This window comes from Falco peregrinus, chromosome 4 (assembly GCF_023634155.1).
Source record: "Falco peregrinus isolate bFalPer1 chromosome 4, bFalPer1.pri, whole genome shotgun sequence".
Classification (NCBI taxonomy): domain Eukaryota; kingdom Metazoa; phylum Chordata; class Aves; order Falconiformes; family Falconidae; genus Falco; species Falco peregrinus.
The window spans coordinates 45,189,978-45,210,981 of NC_073724.1; the positions used below are offsets into that span (position 1 = coordinate 45,189,978).

Consider the following 21,004-nt stretch of genomic DNA (forward strand, 5'->3'; position numbering starts at 1 on the left):
GTTTTACATGGGAGCTGCTCTGCTTGGGGTAGTCTGGGCAGCTCAGCTGCGCTGTCATGTGTGTGTTTATGCACCCCTTTGGGACACATGCAGCCTAGGAGTCAAAACTAGGGAAACGAGCTGCATCTGTGGGACTGGGACACAGACATCTCCTGGGCCTCAGATGACTGCACCTGGCTACCCTGTGGAAGGAGGAATCCCCTCTGAGTTTGCAACACACTCTGACCAGGTGCTTTTAGATATTGCATATAAGAAGGGTTTACAGTTTGATATTAAACTTATTTATTTGGCACTGTACTGGGTTTATGTGGCCAGGTTGTGCTGGGAGGGGGGGGGCAGCAGTGCTGCAGGGGCGGCCTCTGCAAGGAGAGGCCAGGGCTGCCCCAACCCCAGCTGGCTCCAGCAAACCCACCACGGGGCACAGCTGAGCCCCTCAGGCAAGATGGTGGCACCTCACGGAAAGCATGGGTAAGAAAAGACAAAACTTGCTGCACAGCTGTGAGGAGTAAGGAAAAAACAAAGTGTGAGAAACAGCCCTTCAAGCACCAAGGTAAGAAGGGGGAGGGGAGGAGGTGCTCCAGGCACAGAGCACACGTTCTCCTACAGCGCCTGAGAGGACCCTGCTGGAGCAGGTATCTGCACTGCAGCCATGGAAGCTCCCTGCTAGAGCAGGGGGACATGCCCCAGAGGAACTCGGGCTGGCGGAGAGGGCCCATACAGCAGCAGGGGAGGAGGGCATGGAGGAAGGTGCAGCAGAGAGGAGCTGTTACAGACCGATCACAACCCCCATTCCACATCCCTCTGGGCAGCTCCGGGGAGGAGGGGAAAGCAGAGGAGTCAGGAATGAGGGAGCGACGTTGAGCCTGGGATAAAGGAAGGGTAGGGGAAAGGTGATTTTTACTGTTTCCCACCATCCAACTCTATTTTAACAGACAATAAATTAAATTCTTTTTCCTCAAGCTGAGTCTGTTTTGCCTATGACTGTTATTAGCAAGTGATCTCCCTGTCTTTTTCTCAACCCCTGGGCTTTTTCGTCTTATTTTCTCCCCCTCTTCTGTTGAGAAGGGGGAGTGGGAACACAGCTGGATGAGGATCTGGCAGCCAGTCAACCCATTACAGGGGATTTTGATTAAGTAGAGCAATACAGTGATATACTGAAATCACAACACAAGCATAACATAGCAATTGCAATACACTATCGAATCAATACAAACATGATTCCTGTTACCGGTCTCTATACGTTTACCATCAGGATGCTGGGAAGAAGTACCGCCAGGAATACGTGGGCTGAAGCCAGCTCAAGCCCTTTGCTCTTGAGTTTATCAGTACTTACCCAGTTTCTGCACTTTATGTTCAGCTAAGCCACATGCACACTCCCCTCCTCTCCCCCATGCTGGTCTGGCTACCTCAGGAAGACATTATCTCAGGGAACCAGATGACTCACTGGTGCAGCTGCTTAATCTAAAACCAAGGTTACCCTCCAGTCTCCCTAGTGTTGAGATAAGTTAAGCTTTCTTTAAGATACATTTCTCCCTGAGATCATTGTTTTTTTGTAGTTCATCTATGAACTCTCCTCCACTGCAGGGGTGTGCTGATCAGTCATATCCCCATGCCCTGGAGTCCGCTTGATTCAGCGGCTTCCATCAGATTCTTAGCAGTAACAAACTTAAAGCTGTAATAACTCAGTCTGATGTATGAATCAGTGATTAACAAAGAATAATTTAAAAAAACCCTACATCACGGTTTCTCAAATGAAAGTATTATACCAACCTGTTTTGTCTGAGGTACACTTTTCCAATTCCATAGTATGCCAAACAACCAAATCTTTCCTCCTGGTACTGTTCAATTATTTTCTTAAACTGGTCTTCAGCCTTTGTCAATGCCTTCAAAGTAAATTTAAGACAAAAATATGTGGCACTTTGCCAGAAGCTTTTGACTTTCCCTCTCCTTTTCTTGCTCCAGTAGAGTGGGTCAGTATGCCCTATTCTTTGATCACTTCTGAACCGTAAAGGGAATTAAGCAACTCTATGATCACACACAAAGGCTTCCCTTTTTATAAAAATGGCAACTCAGTAAATAAGGGCTCCCTCTGAAATAGTGAAATTAAATGATTGATCTCACTGAGCTACAACCACCCAGACGTTTTAAAATTCATTGGAAGACACTGAACAGTTTTAAAACTGCAGAAAAAATTAAAAAAAAACCCAAACCCCAAACAACCCACACTTTTGTTTTGGTGTTTTCGAAAACCAAAAGCGTTCTTTCTTTTGTTTTGAAAGAAGAATGTTTGCATCAAAACCACTAATGTATAAATACATTACAACAAAGTAGAAGAAAAATAATTGACTATACTTCATTAATACTTAGGAATCTCATTTGAAAACTTAAAAAGAAATTTTATTTGGTTGCTTAATTTATCAAAAACCATTAAAGATCTAGTCTTTTATTTTACTGTATTTATTTATGATTTATTTATTAAACTGTATTATTCTAAAATTTAAAGTTTTCCTTCCCCACTAATTTTATGTCTCTTAAGAAGAGACAAAAATAAATGGCCAACTACCTGAACTAGAATTTTGAATAAAAGCAATATAGTGGCTTAATGTCATACCTCAGGCTGTCCTATTCCAAGAAGAGCAGTGGCATGTCCATAGATGATTACAACATAATTAATAATATGAAGATTCAGTTGCTGCAAATAGAGCCAAATTATAGTAGTAACACCCACAAAAACACTTTTCTGGTAGCTAGAACATTACTGTATATTGTGAATTGAAGATCTTCACTGCAACAGAGCTAGAAAACTCTTTTCTCATCATTCTTATCATAGCCTCTAACCAGATTTATGTTACAACTAACATAAAAAGTAAAGGTTAACTACAGCTTTACTGCTGGTCATTTGGTACCCCTATGCATTTCAAAGTGATACATCCTGAAATGTCTGCTCTTAGAAAAGCTGTAACTACAGGTCTTGCTATGTTGACTTCATGAAGTCCAGTGTGTCTTTGCTACGTTTCATGTTCAGAACTGAGCAGATTTTTTCTTCTTTTAAATAAAACCCACCACCTTTTCTCAACCTTTTTCTTCCTAATAAACTAGGTCAAAATTCCAGATGGATCGGTGCACTACTTCCTCGGACAGGCTTACTTGTTGGCATTGCAATAGCCCTTACTAAAATGAGAGCTTGAAACACAGCAACACATGTGCACACACATTGTCACACAAAACTTAATACTAGAGTACAATAATTTAAAGAAATCCAGAAGAACAAATGTCAGTCAATGACTGATTGGCTAGAGATATATATACACAAAATTTCACAGTATTTGCTGTCAAAGAGTTACCTGACCTGAGAATATAAATTCTTTTTACCCTACCTTATTAAGAATAAAGGTTAAGCTGACAATGGACAAATAAGATATTTGGTAAGAGCATCTTGGTTTGTTCTTATAAGAATATTATTTTGCTAAATATTTTTCAGATTGCATCTAGAAATGCACGTGTATGCTGAACATTACAGAAATACATCCTATGCTACTACTGGGTTTTTTATCCTGTTCTCATTTGTAAGCTCCTTGACATACTTATCAGTGAAACACCTGGCATTGTAATCAACATCACCGGCAACAACACAGTAATAATGACTATTTTGGTGGAAGGAAAGAATGAAATACTGCAATGAAAGCATAACCTTCAATTACTTTGATAAACTAGGTTATTTTTCTAAGCTTACCTTTAATTCTGAAGGATTTAGAATGCTCAACAATTGCGAAAAGGCTCGTTCAGCACTGTGACATCGCTGGTCCATCAAGGCTGTATAACCGTCACAAACAAGGGATTTAACATCTTCTGGCAACATAGCTAAATCCACCTAAAATATTTAGGAAAACAGTAAGTCCAAGAGAAAAAAGTATTTTCCTTTGGGGTTCGTGCTTTGTGGGTTTTTTTAAAGCAAGCAAGCTATTTGCTAAAATACTTACCCAACAGACAACTGTTAATATTGTGTAATTCCTGGAGTTTTATCACAACTTCACTTTTAAAGCAGCAGATCAGGCACATTTTTATAAAGCTGTTTTAAATTCAACTTCTAAAAACTTGAGTTTTTCATGGACCTACTGCTGCTAATCTCTTAAAAATCTAGGCTTTGTTCTAAGGTTATACCCTTTTCTCTCCAGAAAGTTTCAAGTATAGTTCAAGCATCATTTTAATCCTTCTGACATATGAAAAAATCGCCAAACCCAGACCTACGCTCTTCCTCACTTGTACATTATTTTGTGTACAAACATTTTTGACAAACCTGAGAACTATTCCCTTCTGTCTACACTTTCTCTCCATCTAGGTTAATAGTTAATGTTAGAAGGTTTCAGAATGCATTATGTTATTAGCCTTTCACTACAGATACTTCCTGAAGTCTGGGGGAATTTCCAGCAGTGAAACTGTAAATCAAGACAAGCAGCTGCAGAATTAAGAACTTCCATTCCCTTGATCTGTTGAAACACTAAAATAAAGTCAGCTTCAGGAGCAGATCACCGTGGCAGGGTAGAAGTAATCTGACTATTTAAGAAGCTCCTCCAACACCTAATCCTGCAATCATAAGTAAAAAGCAAGAGTAACGAGGAGGCCCACCTATGTATTTTAGGCCACTGCATCATCTCAGTATGAATTCTATGTATTTTAGGCCACTGCATCATTTCAGTATGAATTAATTTTCAATATGAACAAAAAGCCTATGAAGTAGGATTACCTAACTGCCTTTTCCTCCCCTCTGTCCCATATGCCAGCATTTGAGCCTGGGATTCTAAAGACAGGGGCAGAGAAAAACTGAAAGAGTGGGAACGTTTGCTGAGAATGGAACATAACTTTTGAGTTGCCCTATTTTTGTAACGTTATTCCAATGGAGTACTTAACTGTATTCCTGTGAACTGAATTACACTTTTGATATACTAAATTTATGTCCTGAATATTTTCCTAAGCATCTATGAATTTCAATTCTATTTTGTCTTCGTCCGTCAACTGACTAAGAAGGACAAACATAAGAAAATACTCATGATCTAATAACAGTTACAAACAAAAGTGGCAGGGGCAGTGGAAACTACAAATAGATAAAGAAAAGATCAAAATGCAGAAATGAGCTAACGAAAAACATGATTAAGACTTATTTTAATTTCCTAGAACTAATGCTACAAGTTAATGATGTCAGAGCACAGAGTTATAGAACAGGACAAATTATATTAATTTAATGTTAAGCTAGTAACACGTGAAGCTGATTAAGCCAACTAAAAATGTTACTTTCAATACTAATAATGCATTAGCCTTACAAAAACAGGTATTTGCAAGAAAATAAGGGCAGAACCTGCACCTTCTTCAGATTCCAGTTATGTCTTACAAAGTAATTAATCAGAATAGAGTTTCCAGTATCTGCTTCCCCAAATTAACAGAGAAGAAATGATTAATTATGTATGTCTCCATGATTTCATTCAAGAACTTTGGGATACTCATCATTCATTGCTCATAAGGCCTGAGAAGGAGAATTCTCAATTTATAAATTTTATAGCATTTTCAACAGCTATTCCAACAAAATGTTCTATGATTATTTTCAAATATATATAATCAGACAGAGGAAAACATATTTAGTCAAAACTTTGGGAGAAGTATTATAAATCCCAGAATGATTTCCAGTGATTTTTGTCATTTTTCTTATGAATTAAGATACAAAGGAGCTACATTACTAACTCATGGGTTTAGCGAAGTTATTCTATGACTATACTGAGTTTCGTTACACTAATTTCCAGTGTGAGGTCTTACAGGAGGGGAAGGAGAAGCAAAAAGATGACTACCAGCAACAAGACAGTATCAATCAGCGTAATCATATAATCTTTGTCTCCTGATAAAAGTAATGCTAAGCATGAAGTGTTAAATTCCTGAATGAACCAAGATTTTGAACAGTGGTACTAAAAGGTCGTTTACACTCAAGGTTTTATGCTGATGAATTCCCAGTTACCTGTTGCACAGTACAGAAGAGTTTATCCTGTATGGCTTTAGACTCTATCTTCAAATCAAGGTGATCTCTACAAATAACATGACAATGGCATCATGAGTTTGTACATGTACTTTATATATAGTCTTACTTTCAAGAAACAGAAACTTCAGTGCTTTTATCAACCACATCACTTTCGGCTACATGCTAGAGATTATTATGGCACACTTGCACAATCCGGTAGCAAGTACTATAATACTATGAAGAATTATGATGCTATTCATATAGTTTGTATACTTCTGGCTCAGGAATCACCAGGCCTTCAGGGAAGTAGCAGTCTTCTCTATCATTTTATTTGCCTTCTTTTATCTTCACCTTATTCTCAGCTGAGTTGAGGGGCGGAACAGGTGACTAGAGAACTTCCCTACACCAAAGGCAGCAGTATAAGAAGGTGCTTAGGCTTCTTTCCCCTTTTCTACTCTTCTTAAGTATAAGACCCTTTATCCTAGCACAACTACCACTTAAAATCAAACATATGTAGCAGCTACGCATGGTAGGGGCAGAGAGAGCAGAGGAGAGAGAAACAGATCTGTTCTTCTCAGCTCTTCTTTTCCACTACTGCAGCAGAAACACCATGCAAACTATAGAACGTAGCCAGTACAATGAAGTGGTAAAGTATTGCTTAATACTCTAAATCCTCAATGCTAAGATTGCTAGCCAAGGCTTAATACTTCTTTGCTAATACACATGCAGTTCTGTCCCACGTTCAAAGGCATCAAATGCTCATCTGAGATAAATTCTTTGCAGTGTCAGAGGATGCCCTAGATTTTTAGAAGCAAACCCGCTAATTACAGAGATGGAGGCAAGATTGTAACTGATCATGCATCTCACTTCTTGAGATACATCATGTTTTTTGTAGGTCTAACAAACTTTGCCTTGAGAGAAGCAATTGTGTAGATGGTTTAGTTACATTAAAGAGGATTTGTTCCCATTGTGAATTCTAATGTTTCCCTCCTCTCTTCAAATGGAAGGATAAAGAAGTCAACAGCAACCCAGTTAAATAACATAAATAACCTCTCTTATGACTAAGTTTCAAATATCCTAGATACAGCGGTATTCAAAACAGAGTTGGGGGAGGAAGTATTGTAAATAGAGATTAAAAGATGGTAGGTTTTGTGGTCATACTTTGATGAGGACTGGGGACAATCCAGTTCAGCTCCCAGGTTTCCTAAAGGTTTGGACTCTTCTACATGAGAAATCTGCCTTAAAAAATTAGCACTTCATGAAAACTTTTCTATTTCAATGTAAACAGCTTATTTTGCTGTACCCCTCATCTGTTTTTAATCATCCTAAACACAACTAAAAACACTAGCTGAAACATACAAGCAAGAAAGTACAGTCAGCTTAATTTGTCCTATTTCACAGCTCAAGTTACTGAAAGCTTCTATTTCTACATGTCCTTATGTAGTAAGTCATCATTTGCTTCAGTCATCTTACAAATAAGTCAGCAGTAACAGTTCTTTACTCCTTAACTATCTACTAGATGAGGAAATACATTGGCATATGGAATCACCCATAAATGCAGCAATTTCCTCCCACCTGTCTGGAGCATGTTGGCCCCAATATCACTGGAAATAATTATTTATTTTGTTAAAATCTGTTTTAAACATTGTAACAGATGGAAGCAAAACTTTTTGCCCATAAAATCTATAGTACTTTTTATTTCAACTAATTTAATTTTGGCCTCAAACCGTCAAACGTTCATTTACATTCAGCATGTTCTACAGGAAGTATTAAGGTACTTAAAATTATATATGCTTCTGTTTTAAGCAAAAATTCCAATCTACGAACGATTAACAGGACTCTTAAGCCAAAGTTCTTTTCTAGTATTCAGTTCTGAGACTGACTTACAATGCTTTCCTTGCAGTCAAAGTTCTTCTTCCTAGTAAATGTATGAAGTGTCTCAGAGAAGTTTTAAAATTATTTGGTACACTGAGTAGAACTAGTACAAAGGGGCCTTAAAGATAAGACAGAGCCTGAGTTATGTCGTGGTGTAAGTCTGAATGTAACAACTGGAACAAGATTCCTATTATCTTTTGTTGTAAAGGAAGCACTTTTTTGTTACAGCTATACTATGTGACTTACCTTGGGGCAAAAATTTCTAAACAGCAGTTATTAAAATTATGCCTTCACTTACTAAAATTCAACTGAGTGTTGGAAAATATTTAGTTTTCAAGTAATAACTCAGGCTTTTCATGAAAACTGGAATTTTGTGAACTTTAATCAGCTATCTTAACATGAACTATACCCTGAAGAGTATGTAAACAACGTTAACGAAGCAATTAGTAAAGAGCAAGCAGCAAGTCAAAGCTGCATTAACTCATTTTTAAGTGCTACATAAAATAACTCAAAATAAATTAAAACATAAATAAAATTTCTTACCTTGTCTTTTCAGAGTCACCAGGACTGGATTTTGGCCTTCCTTTGTTTTGATGACTTTGGCCTGTAATGAGAAAAAGTATTTCAAACAAACTGATCATCACCTGTAACAGAAACAAGTGGATTTAGAACTCACATTTTCTTTACAAATAATGTATCTTAAAACATTTACAATATGGAAAACTAACACAATCAAAGTTTTTCAGTAATCCACCTCTGAGTGTTACAGTATGAATTCAGTATTATTTTTATTAAATAGTATAGGATTTTATTAACCCTATAAAGGGGAAAGGACACTTCAAATAAACAGAAAAATCTTAAAATCCTGTAGAATATGATCTGACTCTACAATACTGTAACAACCATTAAAGTGGACTCCAAGCAAAAGAAATCAGTATGAAAATTGTACAGGAGTCTGCCACTTCAAAAGTACACTGCTAAAGGAATTAAGTTCAACCCATGTTAATCTCAGAAATGTAAACGTATGAGTTGGATTGATATAAATTACAAAATAAAAATGTTTGATGATGTGGAAATACTATCACAAAGACAAGAAAAAAATCTATCATGTGATACTGATTCATTTCTAACTCCAAAAAACTTGACCAATGCACTTTATAACTTCAGAGAACTAACACTGTCATTGGTTAGTTACAGGGCTCTACAAGCCAAGTAAATAAATTCATTAGTAACAAAGAAGAAGAAAACATGTTTTAATACTGTATTGTGATTGGTCAAAACCAGGAAGTATGCCATTAACTGCAAAATAATCTCTCAACCATTTTCTGTGCAATTAAAATATAACATTGGCATCTGAATGTGCACACGCATACTCATGACTAAGTCAAGAAATTTTTGACTACCAAGAATTGTAAAGTTCAAACTTCACAAGGTATTAATGACTAGAACAGCAAGAGTGACAAAATCCAGTACGGAAGAGCTGCCTTCTAGTAACCAGACAACTAGACAAACAAGGAAAAAACATTTCTGAACTGGTAAGGAACAAACAAGCAGCTGGCACATTCAGTTATAGTGCTGCTGAGCATCACATCACAGATGTTCCTTATTACATATGGTAAACTGAAGGTGTGTGGAGCAGCAGATTTTTTTTTTTTGCTAGTTAAACCTAATGGATTTTACAAGGCATATAGGAATGTCGCCTTCTGCCTCAGCTACCCGTTCCAAGAGGGCATAGCTCCAGCTATAAACTTCCAGAAGCAGTTTAGGGGGCAACTGTGGCTTCCTAATATTGGACACAATCACACAGACAACATACAGTCCAGCACCTGGATTCAAGGTATTTGAGCACTGGAACCTAAACATAAGGTACAGCTACCTAAATCATTAAATACTGCTTGATTTATTATTGTGCTTACGCTGAACTACCTTAAAAGTTGAAAGAAAAAAGAGATATTACATTTATAGATATATAAATATTACATTTATATATGTTTCATTAGCTATCTATGCTTTAAAATGTTTATTTTGTGATACTGAGAAGTATTTTCTATAATTAGATACAAATTACTGAGGAAAAAATACAAAATCTACCCATTTGAGTAATCCCACTCAAGCCAGTGAGATATCTCGTGTACTCATTTCTCAAGGTAAATCATAGGCATACACATTTTGCACCTTGTGCCAGAAGTAGTTTTTCATTAAATATTACTTAATGACATTAAATTTAAATTGATCAGAACAAAAATCAAGTATCATGAAGACTGAACATGTTCAGAATTATCTCATGAACCATTTCTTGAAATTGTCACAATGTGTCTGTTGAAACAGTTCACACACTTTAAAAACTCCGAAGTTACACTAATAATCATCACAAATTCCTCATAGGAGACACATTTAAGTGATGGAAAACAATAAACCTTTTGAAAGCCCGAAAACACTTCAAGCATATCATTATTTAATCATTTAGAGATACAGATATATTACTTTTTCTTCACTGTATAGGTTCCTTTCCCTTAAGAAACCGATCTATCATTCAATACAAAATCTTATCGAAGATAAAGGAATACAAGCCTTCCTGCTCACCATCAGAATAAAGAATTAATCAGCCCTATTTTTTCATTGAGTGATCTAATGCTAAAAGCCATTCAACAAAAATTATTTCTGAAAAATCTTCTACAGAAATGACTACTCACATATACCACCCAACTTTAAAGACACTGCTTTCAGATTTTTTTAAAAAATACTTTTAAATAAAATTAACAAGCAAATCTTGCTGAATTATAATTAAAACACTTAAAGAGATACATTACTTCAACAGCAAACATTATTAACTTACCCCACAAACATTTTAAAATATTAGTAGAAGTAGTATTGCTTTTGCTAGACATTGTTAGGAGTGAACAAAGATATTTAACAGAAACGTACACATGCTCAAAAAAACAGTACATGCAGACAAAAACTGAAATTAAAAAAGACAGTAACTTTAAGATAAGATATAGTGGCATAAAGTTACTTTACATGAAATCTCCTGCAAGTCTTAAGCCTTTCAGTGAACAAAGGCTAAGAACAAGCTATTCCTCCCCACCCACAGCAAACTTGTATCAGCTAGCCATTCAGAGTGTAACTCCTCCTTTCAAATCACAGCCAAATCAAATATTTTCTTCTACATCAGTACCGACATAATAAGTTTGAGGGGGGGAGAAGGAGGAAGGAAGAACAAAAAAATTCTCATGGAATCAGCATGGGCTTTTTTGAAATTACTACATTCAATGCAACATTTCACAGTCCTATGATCTCTAGCCTAGAAGAATTTTCAGTGCTGCCCAACATTCAGCCTTTCATTATCTCTCTTCCCTCCTCAACCTCGCTAAAAATCAGCTATCCTTCTGACACCCTGCCCCTTCACAGCAGCACAGACAGACTGCTGGCACCCTGCCCCCTAACCAACAAGGGCAGCATCCTGCCCACGTTATTCGTGTAAAGTACGATTCTCTCAAATCCCACGATTATCAGTGCAGCCAAGGGGCAGAACGACTCTCACCCTCATTCAAAAGGTATTTGTATGATTTGGTCTTGCTGCCAGGTGACCTGCACACCAAGTGTCCCTGGCAGCCCGCTGGAGCCAGAGCATCACGAATAGTCAGTCCTGTGTTTGCTATTGGTGATTGGGTGGGTCGCCTTGTGGGCACATTGGTCCTCATCTCTTCCACTGCCTCAATAAAGCTTTGTTTTATAAGGTGTCGTCAGACTCCATTACTATTTGAACCACACCTTCTTGCTCAGTAAAATGTTTCGATTCACTTAGTTGTCACTTGCTTCAAACTCATTCAAAATTTCTGTGGCCTCCATGCATTTCATTTTGCTCCTTCACACAAATCTACACATAGTTCCTCAAACCTGCTTTGTCTTCCAGAGCTTGATTTCCCCTTTCTAAAACCTTTCTCTGATTTGTGGTTTCTGCATTAAGTTCCTTCAACACTGCTTTTTTTACCTACCACATAACATCTTTTCAACAAATCGGTCTTGACTTTTTTTGCAGCCTTACTCACATTTTCCACCTCTCAATAAATCCTTTAATTCTTCAAGATGCTCACTTATGTCCAAAGTCCACCAGAGCAAGATCTCCTACTGCTCATTTTAAAATACTATTTTGTAATACATCTTCACTGGTTTCCTAAAATCAAATTTTGAAGTGCTCTGCACTCTGGCACCTATCCAGCCAAGTATTAAGTATGCAGAGCCCAAGGCACCTGGGCACCAAGGACTTCAGACCGTTGCGCTGTCAGGACTAGCAGGGCCCACAGGCCTTGGAGGTCACAACTTTAGAATACAAAGTGAGCATGCAGCTGGTCCATATTCAGTAGGAGTACTCCATACAAAAGTTAATAAGAAAAATTTCTGAATGTCAGGGAAATAGCTTATGCTTTCTCGATTACAGCAGATTTAGCTGTAGATGATAAAAAAAATCAAGCAAAACTGAAGAAAAGATTTCACTTTGAATATCAGAACTGCTTGCACTTTCACCAGAGAAAAGTAACTCTGGCACTGTGAAAGTTTTGGGAGCGGAAGTTCTTTCTATGAAAAAAATGGTTCTTTATCAATTAAAAAAAAGGGACAATCATACCAACTTATACCTCTTAAGTTTTAGCTAAAAATCCACTCTGACAAATATTTTGTGGCCTCCTTCTCTAACTGCAGTATTATTTTCTTAAGGATCTATAAGGAGCTTTTAGTAATCACAAATGATTTGTGAATATTGAAACTACCCACAGACTTCTCCAAGTTTAGATCCCGTACCTGTCTCAGAAGGAGGGAAAGCATTTTTAGCATGTGACTCAGCGTTCTACTTTTTAGTTCCAGTTTCAATTTTGAATTCATGTAGATTGAAATTACAAAAGCATGAAGGAAGTAAGACAAAAGCAGGAGAGAAAAAGTCTCTAAGTAACTGCATGTTAACAGGACAAGAAGTGAAACATGATAGTTTACTCTTAAGAATGACACTAAATACACTTTTGTTTATTAATAATGGCAACAGCAAGGGAAGAACTGACTTGGACTTGACAAATAGCAAAAATGAACTCACTTGGTGAAAACTCCAGAGACCAGCCTTTGCTTTCTGTTCTTTGGATGTCAGTCACCTAATGACAAGTACATTAGTTCAGTTTTACACAGATAACAACAACAAAAAAACCAAAAAACAAAAAGGTATCACTTACTAAATTTAAACAAAGAAAAAAACCTAAACCACTAACATTTAAACATCGAAATCACAATGACACTACAGTATATTATGTCCCCAATCAATACCTAAAGAAAAACCATTTCATTACTCAAAGTGCATTTGTACACTTACACTTTTTTCCCCTCCAAATTCATATCAATTTACATTATCTACTAGCCTGACAAATACTAACCTTTTTCACAGTAATATTCATCCCAAAGGAAGATAAATTTACACACATACATTACGAAGATTTTTGTAGTATAAAGCAGATGGGAAGTTTTATGTAAGGCAGTCAAAAATCTTCAGGCACTTCTTGTGCATTCTGTAAATCACTTTCTTTTTCAACAAGTTCTAACGTTCATTTCCTTCCCTTTGTCCCTTGTACATCGGTTTCATTTTCCCCACTAACAAGTAATCTTTTTTTTGCTGCTCCACCCTCCGAAACCTGAAAGGGTTTTTTCACGTGTGCTAAATTGGTTTGACCTTACTAGTAGATTCACATTATTTATCATCTCACTTTCCATATTATATAGCTTATTTATAACATACTTTATAGGGTAAATTATAACAAACAATTTATTGGTTACTTTACAATAAATGGTGAAGACAATCAGAAAGAGGCACAAATGCTTCTTTAAATTACAAATTAGTGTGAAAGAGAAGAACTGTCTGTAAGCACACTCGAGGTTGATAATTAAATTCTTAATTCCACGCTGTTACAGCAGGACTGTCACAGTCTGCATTCGTCTAGCAAAGCAAACCACTCAGGAAAATTTATATACAAGAATGCTTTACAGGCTCCCCGCGATACTGGCCATGAGCCAGGCACCATGACAGCAACAGCTGGGAAATTCCACTGACGTTCAGTAGCAAAACCCACCTAAAACAAGGCAAGCACCAACAAAATCACCCAACTTCCCACCTTTTTTGGCGGTGTGTTTTTTAAGGAGTAAAAACACATGTAGTGTTTTTGGCTGGGATAGAGGTAAAGCTCCTCACAGCAGCTTGTATGGTGCTGTGTTTCAGATCTGCGATTACACCAGTGTTTGTAACACAGGGACATTTTAGGTACTGCTGACCTGTGCTTGCACAGCATCAAGGCCTTTTGTTTCACGTGCGACCCTGCCGGCAAGTAGGCTACGAGCAGCATGAGAATCTGGGAGGGGACACAGCCAGGACAGCTGACCCCAACTGACCAAAGGGGTGTCCCACACCACAGGCAATGTGCACAGCAATAAAAACTGGGGGGGGGGGGGGGGCGGGGGGGGGGGGGGAGGAGAAAAGGAAGAAAGTTCTCAGTTACAGCACCTGTCTTCACAAGTAACTATTACACATGACAAAGCTTTGCTTTCCAGAACATTGCTAAACATCTGCCTGGAAGCAGTGAAATAATTCCTTATTTTGCTTTGCTTGCACGTGTAGCTTTTCTTTGCCTGTTAAACTGTCTTTATCTCAACAGACAAGTTTTCTCACTTTTATACTTGGTACTTTTTCCACCCAGCAAGTAGCTGCATGGGGGTGTGCTGCCTACCACGGTTACACCATGACAACACAGCATGCCATTGCACTTTTAACAGCAAAATAACCTTCTAAAAGACAAAATTAGAGGCTTTTTTAGTGGATTTCTTTGGTGATCCTCACTAACATGTATCCTTAGTTTAATTATTTTTCAGGAACAAAAGTCAACCATGAACATAGAACAAAGTTTACTCTATTAAGCTTCTGTGATGGATGCATTTGACTCCTTCATCAAACTAGTGGTAGTCTGGTTCAGGCTCTAAAGTAAGTAAAGGCCTAGGCTGTGACAAGGCCATGAACTTCTCTAGCTTCAACCTGTTCTCTGAAAACCTGGCCTCGTACGGGGTGGCATGACAAGCTTTGATGTATATGAGCTTGGAAACTGCAACAGTGATCATGCAATTAACACATAAATAGCAAATGGTTCTTCCAAAACTAATTTGGTCAAGGAACAAAGTTGTGTGTACAAGGAGTCTCATGCTTACCTCTTCCATCTTATATAATTTGACTAAACAAATATGACAGTCTGAATGAACTTTTTTTGAGCTCTCCCTCCTAAGTAGCTGGTAGTATGGCAGTGATCTCCCCTTGAGCTGGGACACTGCTCAAGGTTACTCCTCAAGGCTGAGAGACCCTTTACCCACTGCAGATCTTTGTATGGTCACTATTGTACATAACCTTGTATCAGAGGGCATTAAGATTTTACACTGGTAACTTTGATTCGTTATTATATCCTCTGTGCAGTAGAGTAATAGATTGAACTTTGCCATCAGACTTTGTTAAGCCTCACTTCTACATCATCTTGCTTCACTAAAACCACTTTTGCTGCTATCTTTGGCAGTGGTTCTTTAAGTTAATGAAAATAGCCTAGTAGAAAAATTGTGCTTATGAACAGTCTTTGCAATTGAAAGAACCTCAAGAATTAAAGAGTTACTAAAATAACACAAGTTCATCTTGCATTTTAGCACTATACTACACTTCTTTCAAATACACAAGCCAAGCACATTTGAGAACCACAAAACCCTAGTTTTAAATACAATCTAGATAAATACACCGTTTAACTAGCATTTTTCCCATATAAAAGAAACCTGTTTACAGAGCATGAAAATAATGGTCTATAACCATACAAATACCTTAACATCACAATATCGGTGCAAAACAATGCTCCAGTATAGCAAAAGACCTGTATATTAATTAACTTTGGCTAAAGAATCTTCCACTGAACTCTATTACACCAGTACACATTAACTGAATCCTCTCCTAAAGCCAAAGGGAAGGCCACACCTGACATTAACATTATGGTTTTATATTATATATATATATATATAACACATATAACACATTAACAGGCAGGACTGGACAGTCAAAACCAGACATGTCTTCAGTCTCACTTTCTATAAGCCTGAAGAGACTCCTCTCCTCCTCATAGCATACAGCCCCCATCTTCTCATTCAAGCAACCACCTCCCACCGCCTTTCAACCCAGAGTTCTGAACACAGATTTGGTAGTTCAGTATTACATGAAAAGTGCAATTGGCTGAGAAAGTCCACAAACATTAAAACACACTGGCTGCAAAAATTCAGCCACACCAGTAAATAACACATTCCAGAACAATAAAAACCAACACACTGCTAGTCTTGTAATGCCAGCTGTAGCATAACTTACCCTGGTATCACGGTATTGATGACAGTGATGATCTTTAGGATCTGACTGTGTTCTCTTTCTGTCTTTTTCTATTTCTTTTTGTTCTTGAGAGATTGTTAAATGAGATTCTGAAGAACTGCAGTCTCTGACATGTAAAAAGAGAGAACTCTAGTTCTTCCAACGTTGATGTCTTTTCCCCACATTTAAGACATGTACCATACATGTATCATGGGAAAAAATAAAAGACAAATACAAGAAGTCTACCCCTCACAAAAGTGTAACAGCATAATCTTATTTAAAGGGTTTCATCAAACAGCCATTTTTTTATACCTTCAAATTGCACATCCAAAGGTATACAAAAATTTAACAAAAAAACCCCCTCTGTTTTCTATAAAAGGGACAGGAACTGAATTACTGCACATTTATTTTAAAAAAGTAATAATGGTAATTAATGAAAAAAAATCAATCTTGCTGCAGGCCACATTTTATTAGTGCAATATAGAAGGGAAACAAATTTAAGCTCCTCCAGAATTTTCTGTTTTACAAAAAGCTGTTTAGTAGTTTACTTAGTGTACTGTTTCTGAGTATCAGTTACCACATCACTACAAGCAGGCCAATAATAATCAAAAAGATCTTTCAAGAAAATGTTTAACACGAAAGTTACAGCATATATTGTAACTTAGCTGAATTTGTGAACATGGATTCTTTCTTACTCTGTGCTTTCGCCTTGCCGAAAGAGAACAGATGTGGCAAAAGCACAGAACAGATGTAGCAAAACCAAGTTCTTACAAATTAGGATATGCATTCTTTTTTACCATTGTGGGTGGAAGTTTATTAAATAATGACTGATTACAACTTATGAAAAAGTCTTTGACCATGTATTTAACCAGGAATTGTTTAACTTGGATAGTGAGCTCAAGGACAACTCTAAATTGCATTTAATAAATTTGACAGGTGGTGCTTGTTCTGGGCCCCCTGAACAGGCAGGATGTGAGCAGGACCATCCAGACAATAAATAATGCATGCAGCTGTGTCATGACAGTTAACTCGACCACACTTGGATGCGTGGCCAACATCCCTGGCGTGTGTGGCCCTTATGGATCATGAGATAGTGTACGCCTACACTTGGCACAAACTTAAAAGCTTGCATACACTAGTTACATAAGCTAGTTTTGTTTTCACTGGATATTAAGGCAGGCAAGCTCCAGGACTAGGCCAGAAGCCTCACCTACAAGTGGATGCACCGTGTAGAAGCTTCCCAGCTACCAAAAGATTCCTGACACTGGCTGTAATGGGGCTTCCCAGCAGAAGTGTGGGCCTGGATGATGTTATTAAGGTGGTAATTGGTGATGTATCCTTTTCTTAATCACTGTAACACTTTGCAGCAATGATACAACGCATTGCTTATATCTGTTATCATATTGTGCATTTCCTTTCATCATACCGCATGCTATTCTCCTTTATTATACTGTAACATAATAAAACTACATTTCTTTTTACATTTGATTTGGTCCATTTTTGCTTGGTATCCAGTCAGTCAGCAAAACACACTGCCAAAACGAATCGCTCGCATACATTTCCTCGTATCAGCTTAATCTCCTAGTAAACTTTATATAGCAAAGTTAACACAAAAGAGTGGGTGTGACTGCACTGATTTGCAGGCACCAAATTTCCTCAACAGTAAAGTACTTCAAATTGGGAGGAAAAAAACCATGAAAACCTAACTGTTTTCTTTTATTCCCAACATGGATAAAACTTAGGCCTGAGTGAAATTGCTTGGACATGGAACATAACTCAAGATAGCTTATTTAGTTGCTAAAACTCCTCTTTACTCCTAGGCTGCACTCTGGGTAGCAGTTCTGGTAAGTTTATTCCTTCCACTTCTATTTACTGATAGACAACAAAATTCAAGCAGTATCTATGCTATGTATTACTGAAATCTTATACAAAGCATTGCTAATTTTAAAAAAACAAACCTGACAGTTGCTTACTTTTTCTCAAGAAGCGACTTCTTTGGTTTCTGTTTGTGTTGTTTAATACCTATAGAAAATTGGGGGGGGGGAGGGGGGAAGAGAGGAAAAAAAAAAAAAAAAGGCATTAGCTACTTTCATAGGAAAGTTACCAATGAGGGAATTTTGCTATATTCAATGTAGATCTTGAAATCAGAAAAAGTTACCATTTATTTCTTCTAATGTCTTCTTCAACTTGTAATTTTGTTGAATAAGATCCTTAAGTCCACCAGGAATATTCTTGCATAGTTCCTGAGCTCTCTCATTAGCTTCCAAAGCCAGTTCATGTTCCCCCAGTAATGACAGCGCCTTACAGAAGTGGTAATGACCCTACACAGATGCAAGTTTGAATTTCAAGCATTCATTCACACAAAGAAGAAAACAATTTATATCCGAAACAGATGCAGTAGACAATATAAAGTAAAAACTTTTGAGTATGTAAAATTTATCTACTCCACCTGCTTCAGGTCAAATGATGAATAATCAGTTTTCAACTACTTGGCACACAAACAGAAAGATAATTCACTGGCAGTAGAATCTAGCCTCTGGCTTTGAAAAAGTGTGTTTTTTTTCCCCTAATCTCAACTACTAATTTGCAGTTTTGTAACTATCCCTAATTTATTCTTCTTTAGGTGAAGAATATTGGGAAATACACGTTGGTCATTAGTCAGGATCTTTTTTTTTATAGTAAGGACTATGTATGTTCTATTTAAAGCATTACAATAACATAGCTGCTCACAACAATGTAATAAATGTTTTCTTCTGTCTTTACACATGAAGAACACCATGTAACTGAAACAGAGCAAGGTCTTAAAAAAGTTAGTTAGGATGAGTTTGGTACAATGCTCTGGGTGATGCTCTGTGTTGAGAAAGGAATGGACTCTGAATAATAAGAAAAGGCTCCACTGACAATGTTAAAGTAAAGAAATGGACTCTGAATAATTAGAAAAGATAAGGTGGGGACCTGAACGAGATAAGGAGACCATGAGTCAGGAAACTGTTGAACAAAGAAAGTTGAAAGATTTACTCCACCTAGATCTCACCTATTATGAATAGAATAATTAGGTGTAGAAATCAAATGGATATGAATGTAAAGGTGTTGTAACTCTCATGAAAACTGTACAAATTACCTGACTTTTCACTGAAAACTTGGGAGCTAGTTTGTCTGGTGTGAATCGGCTAGCTCCCCAACGTTACACAAAATAAATACGTTTGCTGCTTAAAGACAAAATTTGTCTTTGAGCAGTTACTCTGTGCCGGTTTGGCATCATAACAAGACTTAGAAGCATGTCAAAATAATGTTTCTAATACACAAATACAAACAAACCATGCGTTAGGTTTACAGTTGGACCCAATGATCTTAAAGATCTTTTCCAACTTAAATGATTCCATTCTAGTTGGCTGACAGAAGCAGAATTCTTAGACTACCAGGTACAGTGTTCATTTTACTGTTACAGGGCTAAAACGCAGACGAGAATGTCACATCCACCTGGGTCAAAGCTGTAATTAAGATTTGCATTCTTGTGTTGGTTTGCAGTACCAACAAAAGACAATTTTGAAATGTATATGAAACTAACCTTTGGCCAATCATGCTTCAAAACAGTGGCTCTCTTTCCATCAGCAAGGGCTCTCCTTAGAGAAGGAAGGGAAAAAGAAGAAGAGGTATTTACTATTTATAATTCAGAAAACTCTACAGACCAGACATACAAGGCACTATAAAAATATGAAGTGAATAAAAGAACAGTTCATTCACCTGTGTAAAGGTATGGTCGGATAATACTTAGCTGAAACTTACCTGGATTAAAATGTTACAGTCTCAATTATTTCACCCATCAGATATTTATTTATAATACACTATTGTCACCACCAATAGCAGGCCATAAGCTTAGTACTGAGTCTGTAAAACCTCAGGACTGAGGCTTCTCAGTCTTGATCAGGGTGAACTGCAGTTTCACCTGCCTCAGTTTTTGTTTACTTTGTTTAACTGTGACAATAATTCTTCTAACTGACCAGGTGTCTATGGCTAATTTGTTCTACTTTTGTTCATCTTTGTGTGGTACAACCATAGATTTAAGTGAAGTAACTGCTTGTTACTGCCATCTATACAGAATGAGGTATTTATGACCCAAGAATGATGATGTCTCATAAAGAAATACAAGCCAGATATGACAGCAGAGGCCTTGAAGGAGACACAGAACACAGCAAAAGAGTGCAGGCAGAAGAAGACAAAAGATGGAGCACCAGCTTGGGACTGGAGACCCCATGGCTATAAACAATTCACCAGCGATCAGTTAAAGCCATGCCAAATCTGGACAAATATGACTAAGTGTAACAAAGAAAAAATACGTGTAAAATGTACTATGTATAGTAAATTCAGATGTTAACAGAGTGCTGTAGACAACAGAGACAGAGCAAAGGTGCAACAGCATGTTAGCAGACACAAGAGTGACCCCAAGTGGATCCTAGAGTGAGGAAGAAGAAACCATGAACATCACTTTCCTCCCAGAGAAGGACTCTGCACGCCAACAGCTCTCTAACCCAACTACTACAGCAAGAAAAGTGCCAGCTTTAGTACCCACCCAGACGAATAGTGGAGGGGTGTGGATGAAGTACTAAAGTTATATTATAACATTGAAAAAAATTTAGTGTGAAACTGCAGCTGCTTCTTCCAGGGTGGAATGCAGCTGAAATGCATGGAATCTACTCACAGGTAGTTCCCCAGGCAACACAACC

At 37.5% G+C, this 21,004-nt stretch overlaps 1 protein-coding gene across 1 annotated transcript in view; it reads right to left on the reverse strand.

Annotated features, from left to right (window-relative positions):
• TTC3 (tetratricopeptide repeat domain 3) overlaps window positions 1-21,004 on the reverse strand; it is a gene marked incomplete at its 5' end in the record, with an annotated part of 72,451 nt that overhangs the window by 36,255 nt on the left and 15,192 nt on the right. The window contains 10 exons of the mRNA XM_027786494.2: window positions 1,771-1,883; window positions 2,612-2,692; window positions 3,734-3,871; window positions 6,002-6,068; window positions 8,420-8,480; window positions 12,960-13,014; window positions 16,284-16,407; window positions 18,254-18,302; window positions 18,439-18,601; window positions 19,849-19,903. Of these exons, the coding sequence (XP_027642295.2) occupies window positions 1,771-1,883; window positions 2,612-2,692; window positions 3,734-3,871; window positions 6,002-6,068; window positions 8,420-8,480; window positions 12,960-13,014; window positions 16,284-16,407; window positions 18,254-18,302; window positions 18,439-18,601; window positions 19,849-19,903 (906 nt within the window). The remainder of the gene's footprint in view (window positions 1-1,770; window positions 1,884-2,611; window positions 2,693-3,733; window positions 3,872-6,001; window positions 6,069-8,419; window positions 8,481-12,959; window positions 13,015-16,283; window positions 16,408-18,253; window positions 18,303-18,438; window positions 18,602-19,848; window positions 19,904-21,004) is intronic.